We start from the raw sequence: 12,945 nt of genomic DNA, 5'->3' as shown, positions 1-12,945 counted from the left end.
ATATCTTGAATGAGTTACTTACCAGTATTCCCGTAAAGCTTTCATGGATGTTCTTTCTACAGAACACCAAACATCAGGGAAAGTGAGAGTTTACTCTAATTTGGAGCTTGCCACATATGGACAATTGACATTTATTAGACAATATAACAAATGAGTGACTTAATTCTTAACTTTCATATGGATGTGTGTGTATTCTGTATAAACATGAGATTTACTCTCTTCATTCTTTACTTTTTTTTTTTTTTAATCCTCACTGGAGGGTATTTTTCCATTGATTTTCAGAAAGAGTGGAAGAGAGAGGGAAAGACAGAGAGAAATACCGATGTGAGAAAAACATCGATTGGTTGCCTGCCTTGACCAGAATTGAACCCGGGATCCTTTGGTCCTCAGGCTGATGCTCTATCCACTAAGCCAAACTGGCTAGGGCTACTCTCTTCATTCTTAAGATGCAGACTGAAGGGGGTTTTTCTGTTTGTTGTTGTTGTTTTTTTTATGAGGTTTACAAATTTTTGACATTGTTTATTTAAAAGCTGGGTACTTTTTTCCAGTTAATTATCTGCAGTCTCCTACTGATTCTATTTTCAGAACTGACTTAAAAGACAGAAGCACAGGATTTTTTGAAGCATTGGACACAGTTTTATAGTCATAGTCAATGTGGAACACCTAGTAACTAAAAGCAGGTCTTTCACATATAAACATGGTATAATATTTTAGTTTTTATGAATGCTTGTAATTGAATACACTATTTTCTTAATTCTACATTATACAAATAATGGACATTTAATATACATTTATAATGGAAATGACTGGGTTTCTCATTTTTTGTTAAATAAGAAGCAAGAGGAAGGTCTTATGTTTTATTGTGTTTTTTTCTGCTTTAGAAGGAAAAATAACCAATTACACATGCCTTCTGTGTGTCACTGTAGTTTTATCTTTTATGTGGTAGAAGTCACTTTATGAATCTTGTCAAAAATAGAATGATATCAGATGACACATCTAGTTTAAACCCTTGAACACATTCCTGGCTTCATTTGACTTACTCTGGTATTTCTCTAACATCCCACATGTCAGCATGCTCTGCTCCTTCTGGAACTTCTTCTGGATTCCAGATGGCCTCGTTAGTTTCATCACTGGTTTGAGGGATGACTGTAAAAAAAGAGAAGATAAAGCTGAAGCTGTTGCTCATTTTCCCCTCAAAATCACTCCTGTTCTTTACACTTAGTTTGGGATCATTGAAGTAAAACATTTTCTATTTTGGTTAAAAAAACTAAATGAATAACAACAAATATATAAATACTATATATTTTTCCTGAAACATAAATAGAATCACATGTAAAATATTTTTATATAAAAGAACAAATCAAACAATCACTTTGATTTAGATACAAATGTCTTATCATGCATTGTGTTTTACTATACTAGTATAAAAGCCCTTTGATACATATTTCATTCAAATTTGACATAATTTTTTAAATATACCATCCGTTAAAAAAACTTAAAGTGTTCATTTTTAATCCAGTATTTTCCTCATGTAGACATGGGCTGTAAAGAAAATCTCTATCAGTTATCCTTAAGTAGAACTGAGAATGTACATGAGTTTCTACATATCTTTAAAAGTTTAAAAGTAAATAGGCACACAAAATCCAGCTTATGTTTTTTCCAACTATTAGGGCAGAAATAGAGAGCCAGGTTTGGAACACAACATTATTTGGAGTCCTTTTAAGCATCTCCCCCAAATGCACCTGATTGTCAGGTTTTTAATTCTGCTAATTTATTGAATTATCTGTTTCTGTCTAGCATGGGCTTTGAAAGCCTAATTTAATATATATAGTGAGGTAAATAGACTCCTGAGTACATTGAGCAAAAATAACTGAAATTTTAAAATCATCTCCTCAGACTTCATTTTTATCCATTATTTTAAATAATTTTTTTTCAGATAAAATCATTTACAATTAGCTAAATTGGTGAGAGCTTTCTATAGTTTTAGCTAAATTAAAGCTTTCTATAGTTTTTAAGATTTATAAAATGTTCAGCTCTGTGAAAATGTATAGTCTAAAATGCTGGGAATATATCCAACAATATTTATTCCAGTTTATTGGACCTGTGACTATATAAGTTACCATATGGGTTTAATTTATAAACATTTAAATATAAGATAAAATTGTGTAGTTTTTTGTTTTATTGTTTTGCAAAAGACTATCAGCTTAATGGGGGCAGAGATCTTTTCTATTTTGATTTCTATTGTAGTATCAGAGATGATCATACTGCCTGGTACATAATAGAGACTCAATAAATATTTATTGAATAAAATAATGAATAAATTCTGTGACATTGCCAGAATATAGCAGGATAGAAGGTGAAAAAGCTAAGCATCTTGGTAACTAGATCCTAAGTTATAAGTTATTTAACCATACATCACTTTGAGGTTTTCTATCTCAGGAAATATGTCAAAACATGTGAATAATTCAAGGCAAATTAATTTCCATAACTATAAAAACAACTTACCTGCAATAGTAAAATAATCAGCATCTTTATATGTAAATGACTTCATCATTTCTATAATTATTTGAGGTCATCATTAATAAGTGCTAGTGTTAGTATTACTCCCCCTATACTTTTGTCCCCAAAGAAAAGATTGTACTAATTATTTTGGCCTATATACTTTATTAAATAACTTACCTTTATGCACTTCTGTTTTTGGTGGTCCAATATCCCCAGGACCCATGGCTCCAATCGCAGATAAACAATTAGACTGTGAGAGATGAAAAAGCCCAACTTTTTGTACTACTTGTCTAACATATGTGACCAGTAATACTTTAAATTGATAAGCTTCCCACCTAAAATTTCATAGATCTTTCCAGTTTAATTACCCATAGTTGTTATACAGCAGAGAGCCAGATGTCAAGTATTTTTTTGAATGTGTTTTCCTTTTCTTTCAAAAAGCATTTGGTTTAATAGACTCTAAGGCAGAATTGATCTTTGATTAGACTAAATCCCTAGTTCCAGCCCAGTGAATTATGGATTCCTGGGGACAGCGGAATGAGCCACAGTCATCTCTTTGAAGGTTAGAACCAAGTGTTAGTATAAGAGCATCGACACTTTTGGATTTTGACAGTGTCTGATCACAGTTAGATGGGGGATAGAAGTATGGGAAAATGTTTTTTTTAATACTCACCGCAGGGTATGTTTATTGATTTTAGAAAGAGAGGGATGGAAGAAGGGAGGGAGGAAGGGAGGGAAGGAAAGAAGGAGGGAGGGAGGGAGGAAGGGGAGAGAGAGAAAGAGAGAGAGAGAGAGAGAGAGAGACATCGATGTGAGAGAGAAGCATCAATTGGCTGTCTCCCGTACAGGCCCTGAACAGGGATGGAACCTAAAACCTAGGTATACATATGTCCTGACCAGGAATCGCACCCGCAACCTTTTGTTGCATGGAACGATGTTCAAACCAACTGAACAACCTGACCAGGGCTGGGAAAGTTTTATAGAAATAAAAACAAACCACTAAATAGAGTCTAAGTATATAGACATCAAATGACTCATTCAAAAGTCCTGATTTCAGCTTTTTCTTCTCTCCACTGTGGGTATGAAACACTACTTCATCCCACCACTTCATGATGCGGAACTAGTGGATTTAAATAGCAATCCCAAATTAATAGGGTCAATTATATGCTGAACCATTACAGTCTTCATACAAGTTCAAGTTTATTTTGCCATATTCTACCCAAGTATACATACTCCAATAGGACTGCCTCTGATGCACCAGTATAAGAACAGCTTTCCTTTTTTAAATAAGTATAACACATACTATGCCATCATTATAGTGGCAACCACTTCATTTGTCCCTCTCAGGGGTTCTCTGATATTTCAAGAAACTACCCCCCCACACACACACACACTTTTTTTTCTCACTAATTATTCTTGTTGATGTCAGATTCCGCGTTCCAATTCACTCCAGTAAAAAAATTCTTATCTTCTTGGATCTTGGCAAACAAGCATCTCTAGCTCTTCTTTCTCAGGTCGCCATACTAATATCCCAAGATTTAAGGCATGTATGAAAGTTAAAATGTGCTGTTTGGACAAGATAAATAAAGTCTGTCCTTGAAAGCCGGTGGAAAAGCTCACCTGGGTCTTTTTATGCTAAATTAGTGCTAAGTATGTGGTTAAGTGTTACAGGCATTTTAATATGAAAATCCCAAGACAATATTCTGTACTTTTTTTTTCTTTTTAAGCACTAAGGTCATATAGACTTGTAGTGCTTTTCATAAATTATTAATCACTGGAATACTAATAGTCAATCAGGTTAAAGCATTTCTTGGAACATGAGGACCTCTTGTTTTGTTGAGTGCCTCCTTCCATGAAAAATTAAAATCTGTAGAAATAAAAACTTGAACATTTCTGACAAAAATTGGTATGCTGTCCATGGAGAGTGATGATCGGGTCAGTATACTAGAACATAGGGGGAGTTTCAGTTTATTAACTTAATGAAAATAAATGATTAAAAATAAAAATTTCAAGTGAAAAGATATATCAGGGTAATAAAAACATTAAAAACCATCTGGCAACTCTTTTCTATAAGAATATCATTTCAGCCTTCACTGTAAATCCATATCCAATTATCTGAGCAATTTTATCATTGCAATTAATTCCACTTTGCAATATGTTAGAGAGTTAGAACATTTTTGTTATAATGTTTGTTAAGAATAGTGAACAGTATTTCCCACAGGTTTTATGGTCCCCTTGTAAGTTTAAAAACAAACAACAGTCGTAGTCTCTTTCCAATCTCCCAGATTCTTCTAGTGGGGGGTAGTATAAATGAAACAATGTGTATGCAACAGTTTTAATGCTGTTTTCAGAGAGTGTATTTTCAAAAACACATCACTCTTGTCATCATTCCACAGTTCCTGAGATTAATACATGTGAAAAATAAAAAACCATTTCTCTCCTGCAAAATTTAATAGTTCATTAAAAACATTCATTATTCTCCCATTGTTCTGATAATCCAATCTATATCCTCTGATATCTGTACAGAAGTGTCTGAATGACCAATTATCTCAGAATTGCTTATAACCCAGATATACAGACTCATACATTATTATAGTAATTTTCTCCTATAAATTGTACAATTTGGTAAAATGGTCTTAATTTCTCTATTCTCATAAGCTCTCATCTTTACTTGAGAAACACCTCTAGATAAACATGTCCATACTTAAACGTCAAAGGGGGCTTTGCTACCAGGGTAATTCCTCATCTCTGAATCTGTTCCAAATACAAGTCCCACTTCCTTTTATGTAAGAGTACTCTTTCTAAAATACTTAGTATACTTTTGTATCTGACATAACCCCACCTTTCCCAGCATGTATTATTCTATTTCAATTAAGGTAGCAAAAATGAGCTTGCCTTCCCAACTTAATTGACACATGCTCCTAACTTTTTCTCCTATGTATTATTTATTGCATATATTCAAGGTGTTATTAACATCCCTATTTTTCTTTATTTTTGGCCTCAACTAAGACTTTTCCCTTACTCAAATATCTTGGTTCCTTTGCATGCCTTATATTATTCTGCTGTGTTCCACCTAAGCTCTTTCTGAAGAGTGGAAGCTAAATCCACTAAATTTGCTGTCTCTTCAGGTTATACTTGTTTCTCTACACTATGGCAAAAAATAATTTTTGGAGGAGCAAATTGATATGCATTTTTATGGGAGATGGGTTGCTCATGGTAAACTGGTTATAATAATGAAAAACTTTATTAAAATAAGTGAAAGCAAAGTGATATATTCTGCTATAGTATGAGGTTTCTGCCCAAAATGTTGTTTGGCTTAGGCAGTCTGATTGCCAAGGTTTGCTGATATCTAAGGAGTAGGAAAAGGGGGAATACACAAACTATTTTTATTATACTGGGAATATTGGCATTGACTGTGGTATGGCTAAAGGTCAGCTCATGGAAATTTCCTATCCAAAATAAAGCCCATTTTGTTGCTGCAAGCTTCCCTGGGGTCACCTGTCCTGACCCCAAATTCTATTCAACTACCTAATTACATTCCACTGCTTTATATGAGCATGTACCCAGAAGCCAATTTTAGTAGGCTGCAGCTAGTTCGTCCCCTTATTTGGCTCAAAATATTTTCTGTTCTCCTTTCATCTATAGACAAATTGAAAAGAATAAGTGGATTGGATTTGGGTGGAATAATTAATACTGTATAGTTGAAATTATTTATTTTATAGAAATACTGTCTAGGCTTAAAAATCCTAACTATCACACTGTATAATGGTTGTCAAGCATTCTTTGGCCATAAATATAAATGACAAACATTTTGAAATGTAGCTATTGCTACCATAGTTACTGAACAATTTTCCTATTTAGCATTCAGGTAGCTTAGAAAAAATGTAATTATGTTTGCTAGAAATGTACTAGAGGTTTTACTCTCATACATAATCAACCCTGCAACTTCCTGCAAATGTATCAGATGACTTAGCCTTACTCCCACAGCAAGGTTAGAACAAGTTGTTCAAATACAGTTTCACAGCATATTGTGAACAAAACGAATTCATCTGTAAGTATACAACCACCTGTTCAGACTCAAAATCATCCTCTTCTTCAGGATAAAGTAGTTTAGAGAGGGCTTGCAGAGTTGAAACTGAAGAAATAGTTTCAGTTTCCATATTTTCTGATTCCATAGTTTCCGTTTCCATATTTTCAGTTTCTACATATTCAGGTTCCATATTGTCCAATTCCATATTCTGAAGAAGAAAATAATCAGAAAGAGGTATTTTAGTTTTCTATTTTATTTAAGAAACTAGAGGCCTGGTGCACAAAATTCTTGCAGGGGCGGGGGTGTTCCTCAGCCCAACCTGTGCCCTCTCAGAATCTGGAACCCCTCAAGTAGGGTCCCTAGGCCTGGCCAGTGATCAGGGCCTATCGGGGCTCTCCTTCCCCCGGCTGCCAGCAGCTGGCCCTGCCTCTGCCACTGCCACTCCTCTGGCCCTGCCCCCGCCACTGCTTGCCATCTGTGCTATGCTGCCCCTCCCCTTCCCCACCACCAGTCGCCTCCCTCTGTGGGCAACAGGCCTGGGGTGCGATCCCTTGGCTGGCCTGGGCCTCCCTCTGTTGGCTGGCCCTGCACACCTGCAACAGCATCAATGGCCAGTGGCCTGGGCCTCCCTTTGTGGGTGGATAGATCAGAAGCCCCGCCCACCCACCACAGCACCACCAGCCGGGTAGCCTGGGCCTCCCTCTTTTGGGTGATCCATCCGCAGGGCTCCATGATGGATCACCCAGCAGAGGGAGGCCCTGTCCACCCTGCCGGGGCCACACAGAGGGTGGCCTGGCCTCCCTCTTTGGGGTGATCAAGGAAGCCCCCCACCCCCATTGATCTCCCTGCTGGCCAGTGGTCTGTGCCTCCCTCTATGGGGCGATCAATCGCAAAGTCCCCCCATCATTCACCCCACAGAGGGTTGCCTGGGCCTCCTTCTGCGGGGCAATCATGGGGTGAAGGCAGGGCCACCCAACCAATTGCATCTCACCCACCATGGCTGGCCTGGAGCCAGTGTGTGTCATAGCATGGTCATCTGGAAGGTTGTCAGGACAGTCATTCTGCTGTTTGGTCATTCGGTCAATTTGCATATTATGCTTTTACTAGAGGCCCGGTGCATGAAAATTCATGCACTGAAGGGAGGGTCCCTCAGCCCGGTCTGCCCCCTCTCACAGTCCAGGAGACCTCAGGGGTGGGAGGTGACCCAGTGATCAGGGGAAGGCGACGCCCCCATCACACCTCTGCTGCTGCCACTGCCGGCAGTGCAAGCCTTGGCTGGCCCTTGTTACCTGCGGCCCTGGGCATCTGGACAGCCACTATCCGAGGCTTGCCTGCACCTCGGGCCAGCCCTGGGCGGCTGGGCAGCCGCCACCCAAGGCTTGCCTGTGCCTTGGGCCGGCCCTGGGTGGATGGGGAGACTGGACACTACCATCTTTGAGGACGGGGCAGTCAATTAGCATATTCCCTCCTTATTGGCTGTGGGCACCACCATCTTTGTGATGGCGTGAGGGTCAATTAGCATATTCCCTCTTTATTAGATAGGATTATTATAGATGAAGTTTTTTTTTACTGTCACATCTTCCTTCTTTCCCTGGATCACTCCATTACTTCTTATTCTTCCTTGAAAATCCTTGTAAACTCCTTCAGACCGGGGGTGGCAAGTAAAACTTTACTAAAACTTCATGCTCAATTTAACAAGCATTTATTGAGCACCAGTAGAGTGGTTCTCTGGTTTTAGTGTGCTTAAGAATTACTTGCAGAAGTGATGTCAGAGGAATGGCGATGTAAGGGCGCGTCTATCCTCTCCCCCTAACATTTCAACAAAACAACCACCTATAATTCAACAAATAAGTCCCTGCTCAACACAGATGCACACCTGAGAGGCCTGTACACTGGAACAACTAAGGTGGGCTCCTTGGAATAAGTGGGGAGGCAAGAGAAGGGGGGGAAGCCAAACACCACGCTACAGCACAGCAGCATATCTGCAGCACAGCTGGGAACTGGAGGCAGCAGTCGCAGGCATTTTCCTCAGCTGGTCTGGACCAACAGAGCTAACCCAACAAGTGGCTGACTGTTGGAATAGCCACTGGACTGGTGGCATTGTGTGGTCGCGCACACAAACAGTAAGAGAGAATGTCTGAACCTTGGGGGCACGTTGTGAATGGGATCTGAGTTGCATGCTTAAGCTATGAGAGTCAGCAGACTCCCTCCCTACAGAGTCGCTCCCCACGGCAGGGCCTGGCTGCGGCTTTCAGGCAAAGAAAGTAGATAGCAGAGCCCTGCCACAGATTAGACTTCCAGGTCTCGCCTCCTGCTGCCCTTGGATTGTTTCCAGGAGTGCATTGTCTGTAGGCCAAGAGCTGTTGCAGTAGAAACACAGTTTCCCTCTGTGACTGAACCCCAGGAGGGGTGCTTAGGCTAGAGACCCTTAGAGGTCAGGGACTGCCCTTACTGTGAGGGAAAAACAAACCTCACCCTCAAACAGCAGAGGCAGTACAACCCTACAGAAGCCGCAGAGGCTCAAAACTGTGAGACCACAGAGGGAAGGAAAAAAAAAAAAAAATCTTGCAATTCAGCGCCATCTACTGGAACAGAGTAGAAAGACCTCCTCAGAGATAAATGGGAAAACAATGAACAACAAAAGCCATGAACAACCACAACAACAATAATGACCAGAAAGAAAATGAAAAACCCCCAGAAAACAGGCTGGAACACATGGAATTATGTGAGTTGAATGACAGAGATTTCAAGATTGCAGTTCCGAAAATACTCAATGAGATGCAAGAAAATACTGACAGGCAATTCAGCGCACTCAGAAAACAAATTAATGAACAAAATGAGTATTTCTCCAAAGAAATTGAAATTTTAACAAAATCAAGCAGAAATCCTGGAAATGAAGCAGGCAATTAAAGAAATTAAGAGTGAACTGATGAACATAGAAAACAGAACCAACCAGTTAGAGGAAAGAACTAGTGATATAGAAGATAGGAGTCAAGAAATGATGCAGAGGGAAGAAGAGAAAGACCTGAGAATAAAGAAATACGAAATAGCCCTATGAGACCCCTCTGATTCAATTTACAAAAAATAACATCAGAATCATAGGTATAACAGAGGAGGAAGAGAAAGAGTATGGAATGGAGAGTCTATTAAAACAAATAGTGGATGAGAACTTCCCAAATCTATGTATAGAACTAGATCCTTGAATCCAAGAAACAAACAGAACACCTAGTTACCTCAATTCAAAGAGGCCCTCTCCAAGGCACTTGGTAATGAAGCTGTCAAAAATTAGTGACAAAGAAAAAATCCTCAAAGCATCCAGGGAAAAGAAGAAAGTGACCTACAAAGGAAAACTCATCATAATTTCACCCAACTTCTCAGCAGAAACTCTACAAGCAAAAAAAGAGTGGAACCAAATATTCAAATGCCCGAAAGAGAGAAATTACCACCGCTCATATTATATCCAGCAAAATTATCCTTTAAATATGAAGGAGAAATAAGAACATACCCAGACATACAGAAACTGAGGGATTTTATCACTAGAAAACCTCCATTGCAGGAAATACTCAAGGGAGTTACTTACCTGAAACAAAGAACATAAGATCATAACACTACCAGTGGGATTGCCAAAAACTTGCAGCATAAACAGGAATAATTTGTGACAATAAAAACATACAAGGGGAAGAGGGACAGGTATGGACAGGCAAAGGAAGAAGAAGCTCAGATGTACTCAAAAGGGAAAAAAAACTATGTTATATGTGCAACTTCACTTTTTATAAAACTAATGGCAACCACGCACAGAAATTCCCCAAATAAGATATATAGTTTTAAAAAAAGAGGAAAGATGTATGGAATACCACCAAACAAAAACAACAGGTAGAAGCATAAAGGAAGAGAACCAATGGAGGCATAGAGTTACCAGAAAACAAAAGTTAAATTGGCTATAGGAAATCCTCATACATCAATAATTACCCTAAATGTAAATGGTCTAAATTCACCAATAAAGAGGCACAGAGTAGCAGATTGGATAAAAAAACAAAACCCAACCATATGCTGCCTACAAGAGACACATCTAAACAGCAGAGACAAAGGTAGATTCAAAGTAAAATGGTGGAAAATGATTCTCCAAGCAAATAACATCCCCAAAAAAGCAGGTGTAGCCATACTTATATCTGATAAAATAAATCTCAAGATAACAAGAGCCAAAGATGGACACTTTATAATGATAAAGGGAACACTACATCAAGAAAACATAACACTTCTTAATATATATGTGCCCAACCAGGGAGCACCGAAATATATTAAACAGCTACTCACAGAACTAAAGGGAGAAACAGATCAAAACACAATTATAGTTGGAGACCTTAATACTCTATTGACAGCTCTAGACAGATCAACCAAACAAAAAGTCAATAAAGAACTAGCAACCTTAAATGATACACTAAACCAATGGATATAATCGACATTTACAGAACATTTCATCCCAGAATATCAGACTGTACATTCTTCTCCAGTGCACATGGAACATTCTCAAGGATAGACCATATGTTGGGTCACAGAACAAGCATCAACAAATTAAAAAAGATTGAAATTATTCCAAGTATATTTTCTGACCATGATGCCATGAAATTATAAATCAACTGTAAAAAAGGAGGTAAAAAAAATTTAAAACTACAAATACATGGAGATTAAACAACCTGCTACTAAAAATTATTGGGTCAAAGAAGAAATAAAAGATGAGATCAAAAGATATATAGAGACAAATGAGAATGATAACATATAAAAACCTCTGGGATGCAGTGTAAAGCTGTAATAAGAGGGAAGTTTATATCACTACAGGCCTATCTCAAGAAATGAGAAATTCCAAGTAAACAACCTATCATCACACCTAAAAAGACTAGAGAAAGAAGAACAAAAGCAACCCAAAGTTAGCAGAAGAAAGGAAATAACAAAAATCAGAGCAGAATTAAATGAAATAGCAAAAAGACTGTAGAAAAAATTAATAAAACAAAGAGCTGTTTCTTTGAAAAGATTACTACAATTGACAAACCCCTGGCTAGACTCACTAACGAAAAAAGCAAAAAGACCCATATAAACAAAATCAGAAATAAGAGAGGAGAAATCACCACAGACATCACGTATATACAAAGGATCATACTAGAATATTATGAAAACCTTTATGCCATCAAATTCAATAATCTAGAAGAAATGGATAAGTTCCTAGAAATATATAACCTTCCTAGACTAAGTCATGAAGAATTGGAAAATTTAAATAGACAGATCAGCAGTGAGTAAATTGAAACAATCATCAAAAACCTCCCAAAAAACAAAAGTCCAGGACCAGATGGCTTCACAAGTGAATTCTACCAAATGTTTGAGGAAGAATTAAAGCCTATTCTTTGCAAACTCTTCCAAAAAATTGAAGAGGCAATAATTCCTAACACATTCTACGAGGCCAATATAACCCTAATACCAAAACCTGGCAAAGGTAACACAAAAAAAGAAAACTACAAACCAATATCCCTGATAAATACAGACGCAAAAATCCTAATGAAAATACTAGCTAATCGAATACAACAGTACGTCCAAAAAATAATACATCACGATCAAGTGGGATTCATTCCAGGGGCACAAGGATAGTTCAACATTAGCAAATCAATCAAGTAATACATCACATTAACAAAAGAAAGGATAAAAATCATATGATCTTGTCAAATAGGAATAGAAGGAAAGTACCTCAACTTAGTAAAGGCCATATATGATAAACCCTCAGCCAATATCATACTCAATGGTGAAAAACTGAAAGCTTTTCCTTTCCCCTAAGATCAGGAACAAGACAAGGATATCCACTCTCACCACTTTTATTCAACACTAGAGGCCCAGTGCACGAATTCACGCATGGGTGAGGTCCAACCAGCCTGGCCCCAGTCGGGAGGAGGAGATGGTGGAGGTTGGCCAGCTGTCCCACCCCAAACAGTCCGATCAGAGCCAGGCCAGCTGGGGGAAGGGGCCGCAGGTGATTGACTGGCAGGCCCCACCCCCGATTGGGGTTGAGGGGCCAATTGGGAGTGGGGCTGGCCATGGGGAGGGGCTGTGGGTGGTGAGCTGGCCGGCTCCACCCCCGAATGGGGTGAGGGGTGCTGATCGGGGGCCAGCGGCCTGGGGGAGGGGCTGTGGTTGGTTGGCTGGCCAGCCCTGCCCCTGATGGGGTGGGGGGCCAATCTGGGGTGGGACCAGGTGGGGGGAGGGGCTGCAAGAGGTTGGCTGGCCAGTCCCACCCCCTATTGGGGTGGAGGGGTATGATCAGGGGTGGAGAGGCCAGGGGGAGGGGCTGCAGGAGGTTGGCTGCCCAGTCCGCCCCCTATTGGGATGTAGGGGGTGCAATCAGGGGCAGGCAGGCCTGGGGGAGGGGCTGT

General features: G+C 39.2%; 1 protein-coding gene across 2 annotated transcripts in view; it reads right to left on the bottom strand.

Annotated features, from left to right (window-relative positions):
• Window positions 1–12,945, bottom strand: part of DNAAF6 (dynein axonemal assembly factor 6) — a 66,497-nt gene that overhangs the window by 38,669 nt on the left and 14,883 nt on the right. For both annotated transcript variants that reach the window (XM_080652908.1, XM_080652909.1), the window contains exons 2-4: window positions 6,570–6,740; window positions 2,680–2,752; window positions 1,041–1,146 (exon numbers count right to left, since the gene is read on the bottom strand). In XM_080652908.1, the coding sequence (XP_080509034.1) occupies window positions 1,041–1,146; window positions 2,680–2,752; window positions 6,570–6,737 (347 nt within the window). In that variant the 5' untranslated portion in view covers window positions 6,738–6,740. The remainder of the gene's footprint in view (window positions 1–1,040; window positions 1,147–2,679; window positions 2,753–6,569; window positions 6,741–12,945) is intronic.

The sequence above is a fragment of the Plecotus auritus genome (genome assembly GCF_963455305.1).
Source record: "Plecotus auritus genome assembly, chromosome: X".
Classification (NCBI taxonomy): domain Eukaryota; kingdom Metazoa; phylum Chordata; class Mammalia; order Chiroptera; family Vespertilionidae; genus Plecotus; species Plecotus auritus.
Note: the sequence above shows the minus strand (reverse complement) of the source record. Positions and strands in the feature narration are given on the sequence as shown.